At 38.2% G+C, this 25,316-nt stretch overlaps 1 protein-coding gene across 4 annotated transcripts in view; it reads right to left on the reverse strand.

Moving 5' to 3' along the window:
• Positions 1–25,316, reverse strand: part of GLS (glutaminase) — a 73,929-nt gene that overhangs the window by 45,598 nt on the left and 3,015 nt on the right. For all 4 annotated transcript variants that reach the window (XR_014557369.1, XR_014557370.1, XR_014557371.1 and 1 more), the window contains exons 2-9: positions 18,432–18,528; positions 17,787–17,908; positions 17,023–17,152; positions 16,060–16,139; positions 14,265–14,428; positions 10,066–10,124; positions 1,566–1,598; positions 165–223 (exon numbers count right to left, since the gene is read on the reverse strand). Coding sequence is in view for 1 of the 4 variants with exons in the window: in XM_083708758.1 (XP_083564884.1) it covers positions 165–223; positions 1,566–1,598; positions 10,066–10,124; positions 14,265–14,428; positions 16,060–16,139; positions 17,023–17,152; positions 17,787–17,908; positions 18,432–18,528 (744 nt within the window). In the remaining 3 variants the exon portion in view is untranslated. The remainder of the gene's footprint in view (positions 1–164; positions 224–1,565; positions 1,599–10,065; positions 10,125–14,264; positions 14,429–16,059; positions 16,140–17,022; positions 17,153–17,786; positions 17,909–18,431; positions 18,529–25,316) is intronic.

Raw genomic sequence — 25,316 nt, forward strand, 5'->3', positions numbered from 1 at the left:
GGTTTTTGAACATTTCGGAAGTTGAACGGTCTTCCGGAACGGATTACGTTCGAAAACCGAGGCTCCAACGTACTTACTACCTAACTTACGGTAGCAGAACTAAGTATAGACGCAAGAAGAAACTGGGTAAAGAGGAAATTTTTAAAACTAAAAAACATACTTACGTGGCATTACTGAACCCAACGTATTCATTTCCAGCCATCTTATTCATGAACTGCATCACCTATTAAAGAAGCATCACAATGTTTTCAGAATGTGCAGTAACATATCCCCATATGCCTAGGATTCAACATTCATTGGCCTGGTTCAGATGAAATATGAAACCTTGGTTTTGCATCACGAGAACAAGCCTTAGGTTTATGCACTTCCACTCCTCCTTCAGCACAGCCATGAGATTGGGAGCTTCCACTTCTGTGGTCTAGAGGAAGCCAGTTTATTATGTCATGTCCCATTGAGGGACTCGGGTTAATTTAGCTGACTGTTTAATGGAACAAGACAAGATCAAAGTAGGCTTATTTCAATAAACCATAGTGTAAAGTAACTACAGTTTTGGTCCAGTTTAGATGTAAACTGTGGTTATTTTAAACCAGGAAACAAATGCTTCCATTTCCTCCCTGGACTGAAAGATGAAAGGGCAATGTGTGCCTCCAAGGACTGTCCCTATAATGCTGGACAATGGCTTAGCATTTTGTGAGAACTGGGCTGTTAAGCTGCACAAACAATACTTAGGTGTTTCAATGTTTTTGCTGTTTTCGCCAGTGTTAGAGGTATCAGTTGGTTGCTCAAGAGCAATCAGGCAATATGCCTCAATAGTCTGTTCTAAAGCTTTCTTATTGGTGGTAAAAACTTTTAGAATGCAGAGAGCTTCTATTCCGTGTCTTGCTCATTCACTGGCAGAATCTGAGAGTGGGCGGTGCTTAAATCTTTCCCAGCAGAGTAGTTTCTCGACCCCCAGTCTGCGCCTCCCCTCTCTGCGCAGAAGCCTACTGCGCAAGGACGGCTTGGGTAAAGGAGGACCTCCCTCCTCCCCGCTTTGCTCAGGCAAGGTGTCCTGGCATCGCCTTGCCTCCTCCGAGCCCTGCATCTCCTCTCCACTAGAGGCGTGGCTTCCTTCCTCCGCTGAGGAAGTGCTGCTTCCCACGATCTTTGGGGGCTCTCTGTAATCCATTCGGCTTTTCCCCTCTCGCCCCTGAGCCGATGGCAGTTCCCTGACAGCCAACTATTAAAGTTTATTGACGTTTGGCTTGTTTTGAAACTGAAGTTCCTTCTTCAGCAGCAATGTAGACTTTCAGAAATTGAAAATAATACAAAAAGGAAAGAAACTGATTCTCAAAAGCACCAACTATGAAAGGTTTATCATAGCTTGGTGTGTTTCAGAACCCAAGTTCATTCTACAGGAGCAAGATTATGGCTTTTCTTTTCTTTTGCTTAAATTAGACTTTGAATGCCAGTTCACAGATCAGAAATGAAGGGGGGGGAAAGCAAATACAAAAATAAAATCTTACCCTGCAGTTTCAAACTCAACTATGGGAAATAATTTTTAAAAGGTTTGATGGTTCACTTACATAGTCAAATTTCTCAGCATTATTTGCTCCTTGCTGAAAGGAAAGAAGACATATTTACAAAGTTTGTTAATACAAGAGAAGTTTTAATTCTAATTTAACTTAGTTTAAAGAAAATAATTCATAATAATCTATAACTACTTAAATATTTAATATTAAACTATTGTTTTATTTATTAGTCTAAATACCTAAAGTTAGATTACTAAATTGTTTATATCAAACTTAAGAACACTACAGAAAGTTTCAATTTTTGAAAATTACTAAGGTGAGGAAACAGAGATGAACATTGAATAAGGCTAGCTTTATTTTAAGTGCTCTACTCAATTATGAATTAGTGCCTTCGAAATTCACTTATAGTTTATTGTAATCAGTGGATACATTAACGTTCCATCCTTGTAGTCCAAGACTTTATTTTACATTATGCTGAATACTAGAATGTTCAGTGCTATTTTATTTAGGGGCCAGTGACGGTTGTACGTAAACTATTGAGTAGAAGATGAGTGTTACCACTGCTATAAGGGCAACTGCATGAAAAAGTCTAGCAATAACCAAAGAGCCCTGTTGGGAACTTCCATTTGTGCATCCCTTCCGCCACTTGTTAAGCTGCTGTCAAAACTTAGGAAATGACTCCAAAACAGCACAAACAGCAATTGGGGAAAGTATCAAGGATGCCCTGATGCACACATGGGAAATCCTGGGTGCGTGCATAAGCATCTTTACACCCCAGCCATTAATTCCAAAGTTTTATAGGTAAACATCTTCCAGTATAACAGAAATTGCAGTAGTAGATATACTGTCCAAATGCAGTTCAAAAGATTCCTGGATTTTATTAACTGGCAAACATGTTAAAATGTCCAGTTAAGCATCAGTGGGACTCAAAGGGCAGAGCACAATTCTTATGCTTCTCTCCCTCTACCTTGACACAGCCTCTATTTCAACATTATACCCTTGCTTAGAAACTCAAGGAACTATATAAAGGCAACTCTACAATTGACACTGTTATGTTTTCATGCTTGCTATATGATATAGCAAGTGTAAAACCTGCAATCATCAATGCCTGGGTGTATATATCTAGGAGCCCTGGCCCAAGCTGTTACTCTGCATAAATTATATTGGGGGCAAAGAGAACTTGCTACCCCAAAAGGGAAAGCCTCTCTGTACAGATCTCCATTCACTCTACTCTGGGTTGTGGCCACAGAATCAAGTTCTTGCTACAGATACTTGATATGTGGATATTTAAAATGGGTATTTCCTTTTGTCAAAAAAACAAAACTGGTTTTTTTAACTGTGCTGTCTTTTTCCAGAATATCCCTGGTTGCCAGCTCAAAATTTAAAAAATAAACACTATGGAAACACAGCTATAAACTGCTATGGAGGTAGGGTATTTTAAATAAGGCAGATTTACCATATTTGATGGGAATGCGGTGGTATACCATAAAGGAGCATTGTCGTTATCTTGAACAGTCTAGCAACTGTATCTGTATGTCCAAAGGACTAACTTGACAGGCAATTTCTAAGAGATTTGTTGTGAATACCATTTTACCAACAGACCGTCTCCAGAACTAAATGTGGCTGGGAATCTATTGTTAAGCATCAGGATGGATGGATGCATATTGCATAAGTTTATTTTATTATTATAAATATACTTAATAAATTTTAAAAACAGACTGTCACAAATTAATAGGCATTACTTAATGCCTCAGAAACATCGGGTTAATATGTTATTTAGTTCTGTTATCTAAAAGCACTACCTCAAATCAATCCAAAAAACATTACTTGCACTATGTTTAATATAGGGGAAAGAAAAAAAAAACCTGAATCCTGTATGTACCAGAATTCTACTCATGAAATGCATAAAGCCAGCCTCATTTCCCATTCTACAAGTGGATTAGGGTGTTGCAGATAATCTGTGAAGCCACACGCACCAGCTCATCTAGTGATGTGCAGTCATACACGTATGATCACCAGCTGAAAGAATACCACACTGTTGTGTCAAAAGTTATGCACCAATAAAGTAAAAATACTGCTACCCATAGTCAATGACTATTTAAGAAATACGCTAAAAAGGTTAAGCATTGTGTTGAAAGGCATTAGAAAAACAAGCTTTTAAAAAAGTGTAACTCCAAATCTGTTCAATGAAAAAATAATTAAAAGAAGAAATTACCAACTTCATTGAACTGTTGCAGTTGTCAAAATATTCCATAGATCCTAATGCTGTAAAATATGTAACAACATTTAAACCACAAAAACCTTTTAAATGCACAGTGAATGTTGCTTTGGGAAAGTGGGTCAGCATTAATTACGGGGTGCCGTACTGGTCATTGTCGTTAAGGTTAAGGCAGTTAAAAACTGAAACAAGTTTTGCATTTCTCCCCCGTATTACAGGGTGAGGAGAAAGATGCTTAATGCCAAAAGTACAGAAAGATTGGTTCTCTCCCCGCACCCGACCTTAACTGCAAAAAAACAAAGGAGCATCTTCATATGTTTGATACTATTAGCAGAGTAAACATAGCAAACAATGGTGTCTGAGCAAACTTATTTCAGCATTTATCAAATTCAGGGTTTCCCTGCCTTTAGCTCCAAAAAAAACCCCTGACACAAACAAAAAACACTCTTTCACAGGACCTTCTAGATACCAGTTTAAGCACATTGATTAAAAAGTAAGCATCTTTAAAAAGCAAAACCCTAAACTTGGATTTAGCTTGTACTGCATGAACTATTCGTTAAAATGGGACTCTTAATGCAGGTTCTTAACACCGCCAGTTTTTCCCATTTCTTTTACAGATTAAAGGAAGCAAAAGTTGTAGGTAAAGTCAACCAGAAATGAGGCACCAAATATTTGAGAGTTGTTTTCCCACCTAGAAATTGTGAAAATATTTCCCCTGGCAACTTTAAGGTGGAACACAGAGCAGTTCTTTGTTCTCTCCCAATTTTATTTTGACTTCAGTCTAATTTTCCACTTTGTGGAGTCTCAAGTTTTATATATATGAAGTTTTACAAGCAGTTCATCTGTCTACAAACGTACCATGCAATAACTTCACAAACATAATATATACATATACACACTTGCAGTGTGCATGCTTGAATGTATATTTATGTGTATATGCACACTTTTGTGTATATACAATGAACGTCTATGAACACAAAGTAGTTTTAGACTGAGACAATCCAATGACACACCATTCATGCAAGTTTTTAAAACATATTAAATTAGAGGATAGGCTCTCATTTTATTTATTTATATTATAATTGCATCAGCATGCAATAGGATCTCAGCAATACTTAGATTTTTCTTATAGCTCTCAGTTTTAAGGTACTACCTCACCTTAATTCTGTGCTTAATACTGTTACTTGACTTGTATTATGCAAGCTTATGTGGTTCTTCCTCCAAAGGCTGATTATGCAACTATGTACTTGCAAGGAATAGCACCTGTGCAACAGAACCTACCCCACCTCCCTCTGCAACATCCCCAGGGTTGAAAGAATCCCCCAGAACAGATTTTTTTTTTGGGGGGGGGGGTGTCAGAATACTTAAGATATCCTGATTCAAAGTTCCATAATTATTCAAATAAATATCTATAAACCACATGCTCACTGGAGTTGCGTGAAACCCAGTATGTGCCAAAACTGCCACATAAGTTCAATGTCAGGAAAATAACTATCAGCAAAATCAACACCATATGCATACAGTTTTCCCAAACAGTGGCACAGAAGAGAACTTTCAGTGTGCAAATTGGAAGTCACAGATGATTTGTCCCACTGATTTCAAAGGGTCTGCTCAAAATATTACTTTTTCTGGATCTAGCCTATGATCAGGGCTTGACTGAATGATTTGAGAGCATACTGAAACACAAACAAGATCAATTCTTGTATTATATTTATGACTAGTATTATATTTATGGCTAGAATTTTAATATGTAAACTCAATTTGTAATTGTTGCTTACAAGTTACATTTAAACCTTCGAACACAAATAGACCATATTGTTTAATAATCTTTTGCTTTGGTTGTGTTTTACATCTGACCAACACTTCTAGCCTAGCTTGAATTGGAATCTAGGAGACCCTGGATTAAGTAGGTCTCACCTCAGAAATGGACATACTGGGGAGCCTTGGTCAATTCACTCAGTGGGACTACTTCTATAAAACTGGAATAAAGGATTGTCAAGATGAAAGAGACAACCTCAAACAGCAGAAGTGTTGTATTAATTAATATTTTCATAAACAACAGACCATGCATTGGAAAACTAAGCAAGTTACTATTAATATTTTTTTCAGATATATATAAAATTTTGAAGAACATATAAGAAAAGACAAGTATCATGTCTGAGTAAGCAGGAGGGAGGGAAAGGGAAATGTGATCTATGTTTAAAGAAATAAAGCTGTTTCTGTACATATATCCATTTAGCTGCAGGATTACTAAACTGAGTAATCAGCTGAAACAAAGAACAAAGGCTGAATATATTCAGAAGCTATAGGGTATGAAGAGCAGAGTTGTCGTATAACATTTATAAGGATGAGCCTGCAAGAACTGCTAGCTTTCATTACATCTAGTACAACTTCTATGCAGATAGAGGTTAGTTCAGTTCTCCACCATTTTCATAAGTAAATGGGTTCCAATCTGAGACTTAGGTTGTCCTAGTCAGTTTGATCACTAGGAATATGTCCACACGAACATTACTTAACTCCACTTATTTCAATGGGTCTATTCCAGGTATTACTTTGTTAGCTCTCATGATTGCATTTATTATTTCATAGCTGAAGCTGAAAAAAATGATTTATAAGTGGTTTTCCTTCCCCTCATTTTTAGATAAGGTTGTTGGAATCCTTTCATTGATGGAGCCCATCCATTGACAAGCAGCATCCATTATCAGTTCTGATACTGAATTTCTAAAGAGTTTCCTCTAAGTGAATGCAAAAAAAACCTTGAAGAATATTTACTCTCCAAAACATACTTTGACATCAGTTCTATTAGCTATCCCAATTCTTTCACTGTCTCTATATTAAAAATTAAACAAAAAGGGTCCGCTGGGTATATAAACCAACCTAGTCTATTTTCTGGGAGTTTATTCTGGATTGCAATGGGCCCTGCAAAACTTATCAAACATTAACTGAAAAAGTGACCACTACAAGCATTAGGACAAATATTTCAATAATGGAAAACCATGTCTTCTGAGGGGTTAATGGCTGGCAATTAGGGCTTACTTCCAATTGCTATGCTTAACTACACCTAAAAGTAATAATTACAAATACTGTTTCAAACTGTAAATCTAGAAACTGCAAAGAGGTTCAGATACAGCAGTTTATTTAAGACTTGTGTATCTTTTAACTAGAGCTTGGGATTCCCACATAAGCGGATTTTTGTATTTAGAATTTAGGAAAAGAGAATAGCTTTCATTAATTAAATTGTGCACTTGCCAGGGGGGCGGGGAAAGGTAGTAACACCAAACTGTAAAATTGTAACGTGTACGTATAAATTTCAACCATGGTAAGAACTGCAAGGTCTGACCAAAGGAAGAATTCACCTCATGTTATGGTGGTGCACACTAGAAAATGGGTGAAAAGGAGCAATCATTGTTATTGCATTCTCTGCTCACCTATGTACATGATTATAACTATTTTGTATTCCCACAGAGCACCAGCTCTTAAGATTTGTTACACTGAGGCTTTTATTCACTTGACCTCTCTAGATGACCTCTCTCTCTTAAAAGTGGTCATGCGGTATGTTGCATGAGAATTAAAATCTTTCGAATTCTAATGCCGATCAGTCACCTATGTCCTACATCACAGATTTGTAGCTGTCAATACACTATTATTCAGCAGGTTGACATAGCAAGCATCTCTCATTCAGTAAGGCTTTTATGCACAGCTCCTGACATACGGCTGCCACTATGCAAGATCCAAAACTGTATAGTAGCACTTTGAGAAGCAACAGACCAGAGTATGCGCAAGAACAAGAAACCTTAGTGACTAAGAACGGCTTTCTTAGGCCATATCTGAGATCTATTTAGCCCAGCAATGTCCCCAGGAGTGGCCAACAAAAACCCGGCACATCTTTACTGCACACTCAATACAGCTGCATCTAAGTACTGTACAAAGTGAGTTTAATTTTAATTGAGATGTTTATCACTGGCCCAATTTGTACACGACATCAAACCATAGTTTAAAACAAACTATGGCTTTATGTTAGCTTGCTAGTGCTCAAACACTTCCTGCAATGGTCCTATGCAACTCCCGCAGCTACCACATCACAGCCAAAGTAAGTCAACACCTGGCTTGTTGCACTCTTTAAACCCAGACCCTTAAAATCATGGCTTAATGTTCTATCAGTGGTGGCCATTGACTGCTCTAGAAAATAACTTTACTTTCTCTTATGTACCATACTTTAGGAGTCAGTGACTAATATGCTTTAACCACTCAAGCTAAAGGAGCTTCTATAACTTTCCTTATATACAGGAAAGGACTTTGGTACAACTCAGCATTGTCTTGCCACTATATGTGTTATATTTTAATGGTTTCAAATGGCAGTAGGTTTAGAAAGGCATCATGAAAGGCAGTAGTAAACAAAATATGCTAACCAGTTAGAACTATTGCCCTATTGCATATACAGTTGTGAAAAACAACATGTAATAAGGTACACATTTAAGATACGCAATGAATGAATTCCCAAGGTTTTGCACCCTCTTCAACAGATTACATCTTTGGATTGTAGCCTTAAACAGCCATTTGACTTGCCACTCTGTACAGAAATTTTAGTATTCTATGATCTTGAGATAACAAATGCTCCAAATTCATGTATGAAGCTACTCTAATTCTATACATAGGCATTAGAAGTACAGTAGGTCTCATTGGAGACAGCAAGGCTTATTTCCAAGCAAACATACCATTAGCCTGTGGTTGTGAATGTTACTAAGTGTGAGCTTACAATTAACTCAGAATGATAGCGAAAATATTTTAAAATTAAAACCAAGTATTAAAAACCCAGTGCTGATTCCAAAGTTTTCATAGTCACTCAGTTTTTACAAAATAGCTTCCCAGTAGATGTATCACAAAAAATGTCTTACAGTCACTTTAAACAGATGATGAAATATGGTAATTTATGTCTGCTGGACATGCAAGTATACTACATGCAAAGTTTTAATGCAATCCAGTACCGGCTACAAAAGTTGCTATAGTGTCCTTGTCATGATATCACGATTGCATGCAGTAAAAACTAAAACTGCAGAATATTACAACAGCCTGAAACCTACACTGTTGTGATAGAAAAGCACATTTTAGGCTAATTACAGTGGAACTTATTTCCAGGAAAGTTTGCACTTTGGATTTTACCCTACAGTACTTTGTAACAGGCTGTACTGTGGCAATAATTACAGTCAAGTATTTGATGTATTGTATATTGCTTATTCTAACCCACTGTCAAAATGAATTTCAAAGTTATTTAAACCTACAGAGAAAAGTTAAACATGAATAAATTTACCTGTCATACTTAAGGCCATTTTCCTTCACCTATAGCTATTAAAGATAAATGTTTTAAGCAGGATTTTATTTTATTTTATTCAATATAACGAAAAGCAGAAAATCATGAGCCAAGACTGAAGTAGCCTCTCATATCTAAAAGTCTGAAAACAAATTAATGGATGTTAAGATGTAATCAACAGCATAGGTTGTCCATTTTTAAGGCTACTAGGGGAGTGAAATGTTGATTAGCTTTCACTTATTTCTAGAGATGCACTGCTTCCAGTATAAGTTTTTAATTCTTACAGATATCTCATCACACTAAATGAGCAATTAAGGCATATTAATGATGTAAACACCCAAAGTATGTTAATACTTGTAAATATAATGAACAATTCTGTCATTCAAAATATACACTTGATGTAGAAACAATTTTTGTTTTAAATCCTCTAGAAGAGCATCACTGCAACAAATGCTAAAATATGTAAGAAACAATTTAAACTGTATATTAAAATTGATGTACAAGTTCTCATTTAACAGACTTTAAAATGAGTTGCATGTTTCACAGAATCCATAAAATCTCAAGTAGAAGGTGTTATGCTTATCTAATATTCCTTCCATTTTAATATAATTCAGGCCACAAATCTAGAGAAGCATGTGTTACTCTGAAAAAAGTAGGAGCCCATCTTTAACCCAACCTATTTCAAACAGCAGTTTGGAATTCAGCAAATTTAATGGAGGAGGGAGAAGAGAGAAATAACACACCAGGAGCATTTCCCCTTAAAATTATTTCGTACCATACCTCAGAACTGGTTTTTTAACATACAGGGTAGGGTTTAGTTTCAGAAAACTAACAAGGAAAACAGTTACTTTCACACATACCCCTCTAGATTCAAATATTTTTGCATATTTGCCCGCATGCTTGTGTGGACTACAAACTGCAATTCAAATTAAAATTTTCATTGTCCGTGCAATATCTAACATTGCACAACTTAGCTTTCCACAAAAATGTTAATAATGCAGTTCAGAAAATTTGTGTAAACATTTTACCTTGATCAAGGAAGTGATCACAATTGCTCCAGCATTCACCATAGGATTGTGAGGTTTGTCTGCAAAACAAAAGTTATTCAGTCATGTACATTCATTACCCAAGGAATTAAATTAACAAAACGTGTGTGAAAACCAACACAATCTATTCTCTTCTCCATCAACCAACATTCCACATGTAGTCAGGATTCCCTACTGCATAAGTGGACTAAATTCCAAACCAGAATAATGAAATGAAATAGTCAGGTCTTGCATGCCAGAGATAATGGCACATGCATTCACGTCATCTAAAAAGAAGTTAACTCTACTCTGAGTAACAGTAGAAATATAAGTTTTCAATTAAACTAAACGCAGCAAACTTTTTTTAAAAAAATGATTATCATATACAAACTTATTAACATGGGGCTTTATTCACCTAATGAACCCTGTTTTAGTACTTCCACTTCTGCAAAGGGCGCCCCCCCAAATAAGCTCAGTGGGAAGGGTCCAGGAGAACCCCCAGAATGTACTGGGAGAGATAATTCAGTCTGGCAAGCTGATATGCTTGCGCAGACAGATTTGGAAATCTCAACATTGAATTAGTTTTGTTCTGTTTACTACACCCCATTTATGTTTCAGCTATAAATTCTACATGCAGAAAAGGGAGTTGTTACTGAACTAGAACATCTTGGCTACAGGACCTAGTGGTGCAAGGGTATCCAATAAAATATGCTGTCAAAATATATGCAAGGGGAAAACAGGTAAAAAAAAAAATAGTTCACAATCCTAGAACAAATGTTAGTATTATTATTTTTTTACGTCTTATGGTGAGGTGAAATTACCTCAGCTGTTTTCAACATTCAGCGATGATTATCCATACTGTTAAGATGACACTGTGATATAGGAAAACTAGTGGACTATATTTAGGATAGTCAATGAAAGTGCATGCGCTCTACTCCTAATGAAATATTGAGTTGGCACATAGCAGTAACTTTTAGACACAACAGTTGGCGCATCCTGCCTGTGGAAACAACTGCTGATATTCACACACTTGGAACTGTGCCAAGGACATTACAGTTTCCTAGTTCTTATGTATTAAGAGCTTAGTAATCACCATCAAGAAGTTAATGGCCTGGAATTTAAGGCTAAATACATCTACAAGTGAACGAAGTTACTTATGCTCCTAGGCTAATGATTCCCACAGATGGGTCCAAAAAGAGCAAATAGGGCAAAAATGGAAATTAACAGACAGCCTATGGAACCAGCAGACCTCTGGACCAAGTTTCTTCTCCCCCCCCTTTCAAATCCTTTATTATTGTATTCATATAATATACATTCTTTACAACAAACAACTCCAAAATAAAACCAAGCTTCTTTTTAATGTCTGAACAAAAAGTAGCATCAGTTACATCTCAGACTACCAAGGGGACTTTTCTATATCAGTATTTGTCGATGCTTAATTAAAGTTCTGTCTTTCAAACCTATATTCGCTATTCAAAGTATAAACCAGCACAAATCCTTAATGTACAGAGCTGTTTAAATGCTCCACATTAATTGTTAAATTAAGAACTTTCCAGAGTCTGTACGACATCTGTGAACACTAATAAAACTATATTAAAATACAAAAAGAGCTAGACAGGCTAACTTTATGACTAAATATCTATTTTTTAGCAGTAGCTTTAAGCCAAAAATGTGTACTGTATTTCTAAATTACGAGCATTTCCTTTCAGATAAACAAACACATGAAATCTATTCCTCGGCAGAAAGATCACATGGTCTTCAACTGCCATCTCTTAATTATCATTGTATTAAAAATTAATTTGGTGTCATGGCAACCGAGAGGTGTCTTCTCTCACCAAGCAAAGATACTGGGAGTAGGCAGGTTTTTCACTAATAAACCCAGTCTTTCATTCCTCAGCTAGATGAGTCACCAGAATGTAATTTCACCTTTCAACATATTTAGTGACAGCTTATGCAAAAAGCCACACAGAGGGCGAGATCCAATATCATAGCAAAGGATGCAACTGTCCCCTCCCCAATTTGCCCCAACCCTCCAGAGCAAATTTGGGGAGCATGTGGGGTATTGCAGGGGAAAGAAGTGGGGGAAGGGAAGTTCTGTTCATACAAGCAATAGTCGGTTGAACAGGTGGGGCGCCACAGTGAGGTATCACCCAGAAAAACATGCAATTTAAAAAAAAGATTTTTACTTAAGAGCAATTTATTAACTCTATCAACTGATGAGCAACAAAGCAGCAGTCAACCCCCACCAACCACACCCTAGAACCCTAATGTCACATCCTATGCTGTTCTAAAGGGCCCCCTGCCCCCAGAAGAGGTCTTAGGGATTTGCAGCGGGAAAGGAGGCAGTAAAGCCCTGCTGCATGGGAGAAATTTGGCAGACTAATGTTCACATAAAGGATTTCTTTTCTCCACACAAAACATTCCCAAGTGCACTATAGGTACAATGTGGTGTTTATAACCACAGCACATGGGGGACCATATATAGTCAAGGATATCACATAAACTGACAGCACAACTCCCACTGATGTTAGGTTACCAATAGTATTACTTTCTATAACAGAGAAGACTGACAAACAATGTCCCTCATTATCTTATCACCATAAATCAGAAGGAAGGAAGGAGTTTCACTCAACAACAGCAACGGCTAATCTTTTCCAGCCTACAGGTCACATTCACATTGGCAATTTGCCACCCTTCCAAGGACTGCAGTGGTGAGCATGACCAAAGTATGTACATCACATATACATTTTCTCTTGTTCATGCAGTCATGCGCTCATACTTGCACGCATATGATTGCATGCACAGAGGCACACAGCCCTCTCACATAGCACTCTAATTCTGTCCCTCCCCCTCCAAGATAGGGCATAGAGGAAATGCTGTCCTCTGCTCTTTCAAGACAGTGTTCCCTTTCCTGACCTGGAGGGGAAAGCCTTGTGAATTTGAGCGCCAAAAGGTTCACTGAGATTGGAGAATCTTTCAAAGATGGTCACTACTTCTTGATACTGGATCTACAGACTGGAAATATGCTGGTAGCCATAACCGTGAACAAGTACCTATGAATGACAACAGACCATGGAGCTGCATGGGTGAACTCCTAAGTATGCAATCTTGGTTTTTCGGTAACACTGCTGCTTCACTTTGGGGTTACTAGGAATAGCAGGGTCCAGGATGAGGATATGCAAAGGGTAATAGTTGTCCCACAAGGATCCCTGCTGTGCATCTGTATGAACTATAGGACTGGCCCAGAAACCAGTGGGTTTACTTGGCATTAATCATGCCCGCAATTCTAGAACAGGAGTGATTAACCCACACATTTGAAGAGAAGAGAAAGGTTAAGCAGGGGGGGCGGGGGGGGGGAAGAATCATCACAGCACTGGAATGGATAGAGAAGTTCTTTAAACCTTTTCTCTCACCCTGGTGCTACAATCCTTTCCCCACAACCCAACTCTGGTATGGAACACACCAAATGCTTATGTGGGACAATGCAAACACCACAATTTCCCCAGGAAAATATCGAGCTAAAGTATGCACTCAGGTTTCTTTGTTTTACACAGTCTGCTACCCAAGCACTCTGGCAAGCACATCTGAATATGTACAACATATTCTCATTCACTCTCCTTAAACCATAAAATGACATTAAAGGTAAAGGTAAAGGTACCCCTGCCCGTACAGGCCAGTCATGTTCGACTCTAGGGTTGTGCGCCCATCTCACTTAAGAGGCCAGGGGCTAGCGCTGTCCGGAGACACTTCTGGGTCACGTGGCCAGCGTGACAAAGCTGCTCTGGCGAGCCAGCACCAGCGCAGCACATGGAAACGGCATTTACCTTCCCGCTATAAAGCGGTACCTATTTATCTACTTGCATTTAAGGGTGCTTTCGAACTGCTAGGTGGGCAGGAGCTGGGACCGAAAGACGGGAGCTCACTCCGCCGCGGGGATTCGAACCACCGACCATACGATCGGCAAGTCCTAGGCACTGAGGTTTTACCCACAGCGCCACCCGCGTCCCTAAAATGACATTAGCTGCAATTATATCTAAAACCAGAAAAAAAGATCTGCCCAAGCAATTTCATAGAACAGACAGAGGGAGGGGGCACTCCAGTTCATTCTTCCCTTGTACCCACTTCTCCATCTTCCCCATCCCTCACTGTTTTTTTTAAGATAGAATATTGGAAAGTGGCAAATACATATTCAGCTAACTTACCATCTTCATTGAGGAACAATTTGTTGAATCTTAGTCCACTAGGCTCTTTACCAACATATCTGTGTACATAGTCCGTGCCAAGGTCATTAACAGCAATAGCATACTTCAAAGGCTTCACACAGGACTGAAGACAAAATGGAACTTTGGTATCTCCAACAGAATGCCTGAGAGACAAATAACGTATTAGTAAGTGTGCATTTCAACTTAAGGAGAAAATAAAAATTGTCACATTAGGTTTGAGAAATAGATATAATCCTCCCCCCAGACACACACCTAGAAGTGAACTGAGCTGAGCTTTTATTTAGTCATGCCAGGGAGATTTACTAAGATTCATTTTTGTGGACTAACTCAGGAAACTGAGCTCCAAAGGCTGGAAACTTTCCCCTGAATTAGATCCTATGACCTGGCCTCAAGCCAGAAAAACAACTATTTGGGGCTCCCTGCACTTCCCTGTGAGAAGTGCTGTGTGTCCAGTATTTGAATTAAAAGATTAAAAAGGTATGTGAGACAACTGTTAAAAATCTGATATATAATAATGAAAATGAAACCAAAATCAAAACTAAGTATATCATTTTAGTTCAACACTGCTTTATCTGATTCTCAACACGTCCTCAGAGGAAGTGTTACACTTAAAATGCGTCAAGACCTCGGTATTTTCATTGTTTGTGGATTTATAACCTGTTGGCTTGGATCTGAGAAACAGGCAATTTCCTCTTTACTTTCAAAGAGACTGGCATAAAAATCTAGTAACCAGAACACATACACCAAAATGGTGTAGAATAAATTCTAAATATATATATTAGCTTCAATCGTACAAGCCACAACCTACCAAAGTCACATCTCTCATTGGTTTTAATAGCCAAGGATCTCACCTTAATTAGAGGCTAGCTATGCAGTAGCATTACTGTATAGATCAGGGGTCGGCAAGGTTTATCTCGCCTGGGCCGGTTCACTCCAGCGGAGATCCCTACGTGGGCTCTGTGAGCACACGTGGCTGCGATTTCTGGTGTCTGCGTCGACACAATTTCTGGTGTCTGTGTCTGTGCAGACACAATTTTTGACATCTGTGTCTGTACAGACACAATTTTCGGCATCTGAGCATGCCCAGACGCGATTTTCGGCACCGCACGGTGACTTGCTGAGCGGGCAGCTCGTCGCCGGTTAAATGACCGCTTGTGGCCCACGGGCCTTAGGTTGCCTACCCCTAGTATAGATAATCTGGATAACTACCCACTCTCAAACTGAGCAAAACTGCAACGTCTTAACACTATTTCAGAAATACGCTCAGAAAAGTGCTTAGGCAAACTGATATGACTACCAAAAATTCTTCTATATATTAGGAAGAAACTAGAAACCAGATCACACAGAATGCTAAGCCAAATCATGCTAAGCAAACATCAGTCCAGACAAGCCATAAGCTGTAACCAAGGGTTGTTCTTGCTTGCTACTTGTGGTTTGTCTTCTTCATACAAATTGCAAGCCCAGGTTTAGACACAATGTAAGCCCAAACCATCACTTATCAGCCAAAATCTTCTCTCCAAAATCCTGCTCATTTGTTCATTTGCGCTAAGCCATTGTTTAAAGAAATGTCACCCTAGATCTATACTGAATATGAGAGTGTACTGAACAGAACATAAATAAAAAGCAAACCCTACAGCTAGTGCAATAAAGAATACACACCATGGATTTTACAGAATTGCCGTGATGCAAATTTATTTCCTCAAAGTTAGCGTACTGCTTCTATCACCTATAGCTGAAATTGGGACAGTTAAGATATTTAAGAATTGTATCTTACCTCTGTCCATCAACTGTACAAACAGAAACTGCCCACAAGTCAGGACTGAATTTAGCCAGTTGTGGAATATAGTCAGCAACCTATCCAAAATGAGATTAATAATGTCAATTTAAGAATATCACACTGCATTACTACAAGTGTCTTGGAGGAAAAGTACAACTAAACTCAAACCCAAACTCCCCCAAACAACAAGTGTACAGGGAAGGTTCTTTTATCACAAACTTTCAAGGGTGTTTAATCACACAGCCTTTGACAGGAGCTTACTTGAATTAACATGTATACCACAGGCCAAAATAATGTATCCATCAATTATTGTGCCAAACCAACAAAAGCTGCTTACAAATACTGTTGGCTTGGAGCCCATGACAAACTGTTGAATGATTTTATGCTGCTTGGGTGTTTAGTTTTGTGTTTTTTTGTATCACTGCTATTTTTACAGCATCTTGTGTTTTAATTTGGAAGTAGTAGCAAATATACTTCTAAACGAAGAAAGACAACCAAAAATATCTAAAACTGAAAAGAAACAAGGAATTCACGTCTTGCACTGATTCTGAAATCAAGAATTCCAGTGGCCACTCTTTACTCAAAGTATTCTTCGAGGAACATAAAGAGCAAAGGTTGGCCCTTAAGGGGGGGGGGACCCCAAAGGACCAAAATATCTATACTAGTCACAAAATTCAACAAGCTTCTCCAGAGTTCTTCATCAGGCAAAATGTTTTCCAGCTTGAACTCCCTGCTTTGTGTAACAACTCACCAGAAGAGCTCTGGGAAACTCAGAAGCTTGTCACATTTTTATGACTTTTTGGTTGATCCTAATAAAAGTATTGCCCAACTGCAGAATAAGGAGGGGTTTTTTCTTAAACCTACATGAAAACATACTAACACAACAAATATTTCATAACAAAAAATTCCTTCCAGTAGCACCTTAATATTTCATATGAAATATTTCATATGAACACTCACCGTTCCTCCAGATTGTGTTTTAGCATTTTCATACAGTTCATCAATGTGAGAAGTAAATGACACAAAATCTGGAATGACAAACTTTCGTCTGAAAGCCTGAGTAAGCAAGACAATATTGCTTTGGACACACCTATGAAACATGAAAAAAAATAATGAGTGAAAATCTCAGTTATGTTCATTATCATTCAGCACACATGTGAAGGCCTAAGCAAGCTCACTCATACATGCAAGAGCAAAAGCAAGAGCTTAGTAGTAACTAGACAGTATAGTGTTTTTCCATTACATGCCAAGTAAGAGTTCAAATGTCTAAATATTTATAGTTATTAAATTATGGAAGCTCCCCTCCCAGAACTAGTTGCTTTGAGGTGAGATAATCAGGACTGTGCTGAGGGCGGGGAACATTAAGTGCTCTCTTTACAGACCTGATCAGTCCACATTCCTGGAGCCGCCATTAAATTTTAAAAATTGTTACATGTTAATTGTAATCAAGCAGGAGTGGCCCTAATAGCTTGGCTCCAAGGGACAAAGGTTATATATTAATAAGGTAACATTATGGTACAAGTGTTTTGAAATCTTTTTATTCTTCAGCACTTATGTCCACTATACTGCCAGCAAAATGAAGCAAATTTTGTCAAACTATTTTTCTAGGAATATTGTTAGTTTGCCTCACTCAAGTCCCCCCTCCCATCACACTATTTTCATATCAATAAGCTGAATGTGCCAAATTTTAAGTTTTTGTTTTAGATTAATAAATAGGTATTTACTTTTTAAAGAGATCTTTATCGAGCATGACACCATCTGATGTTGTTTGAAGAGTCAATCTTAGCATATCCATGCATTCTTTCAGTCTTGGGTCAGATGTACGTAAACCTGTTGATTTCAGGGCCTGTAAAAAAAAAAAAGAAGTAAAGGAGTAGAACATTAGAAATATTTCCTGTTCTAAACACTGGCTCGGATAATATGCTACTCTAGTATCAAGCACCATCTGCTTTCATTTTCCAACACAATGCAATTGACAGCTGACAGAAACATTCAGAGTAGTTCTGTTTTTCAACACCTTGCCATAAAAACATTTAGAAGATTTATAACAGTGTACCCTCAGTTTTACTACAAGAGTAAGCAGATTATACCATATACGGACATATTTAGAGAGTTAAGGGGAATGGAATGTTCATCTTTAATAACCATCCTATCAACACACTGAGTTGTTGTGAGGATAAAATGAGGAGGGGTACATCATATTTGCCACCATCAGTTCCTTGAAGGAAAGGTGAGGTATAAATGTAATGAAGAATAAAATTGACCTTTAGCAACCTTGAGCCATGCACTGCTTTTTGAAGGTTACCAAAAAAGTATTAAACTGTGCTATTTACCATATAGTTTATTTAAAACAAAACAAAAAAGCTTACCGTGATGAATTTGTGAACTGGTATTTTTTCTTGCCCTTCTGCAATAGTATAGAACAGCAAATCCTCCAAACTAGGCAAAAGACCTTGCTTTATCTTACTGAGAAGAAACAATACATGGAAAGGGTGAGAAACAACAACAAAATTCTAGGCCACTGATACTCTTATCATTTCACCACTGAAACACATCTGACCACTATTTGGGTAATTATATGCCCACCTGCTAACACAAACATTCAACTGACAATTTTATTAAGCTATCATATCTAACTAGAAACAGGCATTTTACCACTTACATAAGCAACTTCTGCTGCTTAGTTCATTTTCATTCTACAGCATTACTTATATATTAAATGTCTATTCCACCCTTCCTCCCAAAGGATCCTGAGGTAGAAAAGTATGATTTCAAGCTAAGAAAATGTGCATGTCAGAAAACTATAAAGTATAGCTGAATATAATGCATACATTCCCCCATAATAATAGATTTTCTAACTATGAAAAACTTAAAACAACGTGTGGAGCAGAACTAGGTATTCAAATATTTCCCTAGTGCAGAAGGGCTATGGTAAAACACATTATGAAACTGTAAATAAGTGTAACCCATTAATGTTTATTGTAAGCTTTATGTTTCATGTGGCATGTACAAGTCTCCTAAAATATGCACATACTTTGATTATAGTATGTTAAGAATGCTAGTGTTCAAAATTCAAAATATGAAGCATTAGTTTTGTGAAATATTATGTTTTTGAAAAAGTATATAGACTGCATATCATTCACAGCTGTTGCAGTTAAATCAAGCAGACTAGCCCAATATTTAGCTTTGAAAGTAACCCAGCCGAGAAAACAAACATGGCAAACGTTCAATTTTCATACAGAAAATACCTTAAATGGACTATTATTGTACAAAGCTTATCAGTTAAACTGCAGTATAAGCTTTTTCTCCCCCTATTTCCCAGGTCAATACTGTTATATAATGTTTGTTCAACCTAAGAGCAGTGTTTTAGCATCATTAAATACTTAGAAAAACACATATTCAGCATATGCCAAAAAGAGCTAAGATATAAAGTGGGCATGGTATTGTCACAGTTATCTTTACTATATGCAAGTGAATGTTTCTTATCCGCAAAGTTTAAACCTGAAAAATGCATAGAAAGCTAATTTGAAGGCAGAACGCGTTAACAGTCACTGTGTTGCAAACATGGTGCTGCCCTTCAAAAGCTTGGTACAAGACCATACAGTGAATTTGAAACCTGTTACTGAATCTCAGTTCTCCATTTGCAAAATGGAAATGTTAGTGACCTAGTCATTATCCTAACACCAATTCTGGACTGATCAAGTATGTTTGATTTATGTTTGGTAAACAAGTCGGGGGTGGGGGGAGAAAATGCCATGATACTTTTAAACAGTGTTGGCAGCACCCAATCATGTCCCTTTCCAAGGTGTTTTGATCCAGCGGAGGTTTCCATTAGCTAAAAGGATAGAGGCCACTTTTTGTTGGGTCCCTCAGTAGCTCCCGGTACCCTTCCAATCTGGTCAAGAGGGTTGTGAGACTTTTCGTAATAGCCTGGCTTTTAGGATATGGGGGTGCAGGAAAGGGTGGGGGGACTTGCAAAAATACCACCTTCCACCTTTTAGCTCACAAAGTCATGGTGGATCACGGTCTTTCAACAGTGAGGAGACTCAACTGGATACAACAGACTCCTCCCGCAGCAGCTAAAAGAAATTTCTCATTGGGGGGAGTGTCACTATATTATCAAGTATCATAGCACATTCAAAATTTTGTGTGGACGTTTTTTTACTAGGATACGTCTAAGTCTTTTAACAGTATAAACTTCCATTCTACTTTTAAGATTTTATAGGGGGAGGCAGGGAATAATGACAACTGCATTCATTTTATCATGTGTTATAATCACCTGAAAATGAAAATCACAAGTTTCATTTCCGATTCCACAAGTTTGGAATGGGTACTAAACCAAGCAAATTACTCAGTCTTAGCTGATTATGTTACTAATTACATTTTTAGAAATGTACAATTCAGTTAAATTACTTTTTCCTTTGCATATTTTCCAGTCTCCAGATTACTTCCCACAAGGGCATTCTTAGAGTGAAGCAGGAGAAAGCCTCACTCTTTTTAATAGTCAAAACTATAATGAGAACAGTAGTCTCTTTCTTCCAAAATGTCATCCAGTGAAATCACATACTCAGTCGAGTCACACACTTCTTTCATTTTATATGCACTAACTACATAACCTATAAACTTCTATGTTTTGTACTACAGCTTAGTCCCCAAACGTTTTGGTTCCCGAACGCAGCAAAGTGACTGGTTTGTGAACTATTTTTGGATGCTGAACATCCAAATGGGCTTCCATGGCCTCCTGCAGCCAATCAGAAGCCGCACTTTGGTTTTCGAACATTTTGGAAGTCGAATGGACTTCCAGAATGGATTCCGTTCGACTTCCAAGGTACGACTGTACATAGTTTTCTATGTATGAGTTTGTTGTTCTCATTAGGCAAATAAATGAAAAGATGCAATTTAAGACATAAGAAAAGCTCCGTATAAGAATCAGTTTGTTTTTCATAAACTTAAAAGGATATAGGCGACGACCATTTTAGGCGCATCCAATTGACAAGTGATCGCCAACGCACAGGTCTTTTTGGATCCAAAGAGGGCAGACCAGGGGCAGAATAGGGGCATGGCATAACAGAGTGGGGCGCATTTATGCACACCCCGCCAATGAGCATATAATACGATTGCCACCTGTATTATAAAGCCTTCTAATGTAAAAGCATGGCATAAAGCAGGAGTGGCTAGGCTTTTGTTCCATGAAGGATCTCACAGAAGTAAAAAAGATCCTGTCTGTGTCATGTCTAACCCATGACTAAGCAGAGATGACTCATCGGATGGACCCTGATGACATAAAGCCGAAAAACTTAATGGGGCCTCCTGACTCCAGTGCTAACACAGGCACAAACCCACAAACATCTCTGGAGAAGTGACCGTACACCAATCTGAAGCTGTGGATGAGTTTGCCAACACACCTGGGACAACTTTCTCACTTGTGGAATCGAAAGGGGAGGTCAAACTACCTCCAGTCCCAGGGAATGCTGGCTTCCAATGGTACAGCCACCAGCAGCCATATGAACCAGGCCCTTCAAAAATGAAAGCAGAGACTGCTGAAGACTGAATTAAACAAGTTGCAGCTGCTGTCTACCCTGAGTGACCCTGTGCTACAGACCCCTGCCTCTTGAAAATCTGCCTGCCTTTGGACTGCTCTGCTGTGTTTGCCCTCGGCTTTACTTCACACCTTATCGGACTGCCTCACCATGCTTGTCCTCAGCTTCTCCTTAAAACACTGTGTTTCTGGATTGCCCTGATATAGGACTGCTACTGTAACTCTTCAGATTTTGGTCATTTTCCTATCCTGGGGATCTAACTTCCCCACCCAAATACAGTGGTACCTTGGTTTGCATACGCCTTGGATTACAAACACATCAAACCTGGAAGTGCGTGTCCCGGTTTGCAACCTTTTTTTGGATTACAACCCTTTTTTTATTACAAACAATATTTTTTGGAAGCCCCATTGCTGAAAGCGCGCCTTGGGTTACAACCTGTTTTGGTTTACAAATGGACCTCCGGAACAGATTATGGTTGTAAACCAAGGTACCACTGTATAGTCTCTTTTAGATAGCGCTTTAACATTTTTGGTAATAAAAAGTTACATTTTAAAACAGAATGCTCTTTTATATAGTACCAGACATATAAGTAGCACTCTATAAATGAACATTTAAGAAACAAACAAATCTGAAATGGTAACAATTACGAAGGCATACTGAAAACCTTTCGGGAGTCGAACAGACTCCCAGGATGGATTAAGTTCAAGAACCAAGGTTGCACTGTATGTAATTATATCTTCTCAAGCTAAATATATTTAGGAAATATCTATATATTTAATGCATACTAAATTTTGCATTTTAAGAATTTGGAGTGCATTTTTTTCTTTGAATTTACACAATGAACATGCTATTGAATTCCTATGAAAATAGTTAAAAGTATTCCAATAACAATATTTTCCAATGAAAGTTTAAAAAACAAAGTATATTATGCAGTACAGGAAACTTTCCAGTTTTATTTTCCTACAGATAAAAATATGTTTCATAAGCTGATTAGAAACAACAAATGGATGGAAGTAACAAATAATGAATGCCAATTGAATGCAGTATTTTAAAAAACTTAGAATTTTTTAAAATTCTAAAGTTTGGCACTATTACAATGGAACTTATAATAATATGGCTTACTTTGTGGCTTACTGGATCCATGAGGGCTCCTAGAAAGAGGCTCATGACCACTTTGTTCCTCCATGGTATTTTTTACTCCTACACCACACTGAGTTAAGTCAAAGGCTCATGGCAACAATGTGCTGTAGTCAAGATTCCTACCCCAACCACTAATTTGCTACTTTTAGCTACTGGAAACACTTCTGAGGTATTTATACATTATATAATATTAACATTAAGATGGATCAGGGAATAGGGATTCAACCTGTGTTGGATGGGGCAACACTCCCTTTGAAGACTCCGGTTCGAACTCTGGATGTACTTCTGGATTCTGCCCCAAACCTAGCCATTGTTAGAAACTCAGATATATAAGCTAGATGCCAAATGGCTCCTTAAACCAAGGTTACAATCACCAAATGTAATATCTAGCTGCCATTTGGGGGCAAGACGGCTCTAAAGTCTTATTTTTCAAATAATGGACTATCACTGATAATGGGTTAAACATGTGACTAGTTCAGATGACAACCATTGAGCTAGGTTAAGAACTTTGAGACAGTCCACATATACAAGAAATGTGGCCAAGAAACTTTAAGGTGGTTATGCAATTAACTGCATGCAAAGGGCTAACTGTAATGCACGGACGTAATATTCAAAACAGTATCTGGAAGCATCTCACCAGGTTTAGTCTATTTGACAGCTTCATTGGTTACCTGATGTGGATAACAGCATGACATGCCAAGCCAAACTATGACTAACTGTAATGCACGGACGTAATATTCAAAACAGTATCTGGAAGCATCTCACCAGGTTTAGCTATTTGACAGCTTCATTGGTTACCTGATGTGGATGACAGCATGACATGCCAAGCCAAACTATGACTTACTGAGGCCACACACACATGCAGGCTCCCAGAGAGATGCTACCAGCTGCTTTTCTTCTCCTGAGTCCTTTTTGCTCCTGCGTCACACTGTGCTAAGCCAAACTTTGGCTTAGCACGTAGCCTGAACTGGGAGTCATGGCTAAGCACTTTTTTCACTAACTGCAAGCTGCAGCAGAGACAGCTGGTTCCTTCTCCCATTTCATCACGCTGTATATGTGGGAGAATGTATGAGGTGGGAAGCCTACTCTATATATGCAGGCTCACACATTATTTAAAACTCTGTGTTCACTAGCAAGAACACATGCAGAACAGGCTACTCAATTCCAGACTTTCTCCAACACATGGAGTTTATTGGGGTCAATGAAAACAGCCCTTCTTACCTCCACACAATTCTCACTGCAAAAGCAACTTAAATTTCAGCTACAAATCCCATGCTAAAGTATTTATATTCCACCATCAACAAATCCAAAAACTAATGAAGTTAATTGATTTTAGTGTTACTTAATTCCTTTTAAGTTGCAGAGCCTGGTGTCTTTGCAGAATGTCTGCTGAGAGTCTTTCTTTCATCATGAAACAAAGCAACGTATGTGTGGTTCCCAGGCAGTATCCCATCCAGGCACTAACCAGTTAAACCAGCTTAGCTTCTGCAGGGAAATAGCCTCACATCCTTTCAGGTCTGTAGTGGCATGAACTTGAACCATGGGCACCATACAACTGTCTGCTTACATTATTTTCCTGACCCCTGAAAGCTCCATACAGACCTCTGCTGGTTTCAAGGTATATACCGGTAGTTGACAACAGTTATATGGTGATAGGAGGGACAAGCACTTTAACTTTTTACCCTCAAGCTATTTTCCCATTCAAAATCACCCTCTAGTTGCTTTTCCATGAAGAAGAAAAAATACAACCTGCATATTTTCTCATGGTGGGATTCAAAAGTGAAAATCTCTAGGGGTGGAATAAATAAGCAGCCCCTTCCTCTGCCCATCCTCATAACTTCCAGGATGCTTTTGGTTTTGAAAAAGAGTTGGGAGAAAACACAAACAACAATGCATAACTATTGTGGGCCTCCGTCTCAGAACTTTTCTTGATATTTCCATTGTTATTCCAGATGAAAGTGAGCAGTTTAGAAGATGGTACCAATGAATGTTTTAAAACAGTCTTTGCCAATCTGGTGCCTTTCAGATGTTTTCAACTATACCATGAGCCCAGGCCAGCAGGAGGGCACCAGCTTGGCAAAGACTGTTCTAAAGACTGCATACTACTCTGCAGTACTATAATAGCTTCTGATCCACTTTTTTAAAGGGGATGTAAAATTATATTTCATGGAAATAAAAAAAGACAAAAAAGTTTTTTACTTTAAATTATTCAGCTAAGAGAACATATTTTACCCAGTGTGAGATAACAGTAAGCCTTAATCTGAGTAACCATTATTTATAGCAGGCAGCTTTTGTTCACTTTCGACAATAATACACAGCAAATATGTAAAATGTGCTGCCCAAATAGCACTGTAGTACTAAAGTTAAGAGTAAGCACCAAGATCTCTGGTTCTGCATACTATTCCTCAAAGCCATAACTGACACCCTGTGTGCTCCAGAAACCAATGCAGAGTCTCTGGACATAAAACTTAAATTTATATTATCTTTTCATTAATCCTGCCCCATGCCTGCTTTAATCTCAAAGCAGTTTCATCTACATACCAGCCAATGATCAAATGACAACATACCGGTAGC

Source organism: Podarcis gaigeae (assembly GCF_964106915.1).
Source record: "Podarcis gaigeae genome assembly, chromosome: 1".
Taxonomy (NCBI): Eukaryota; Metazoa; Chordata; class Lepidosauria; order Squamata; family Lacertidae; genus Podarcis; species Podarcis gaigeae.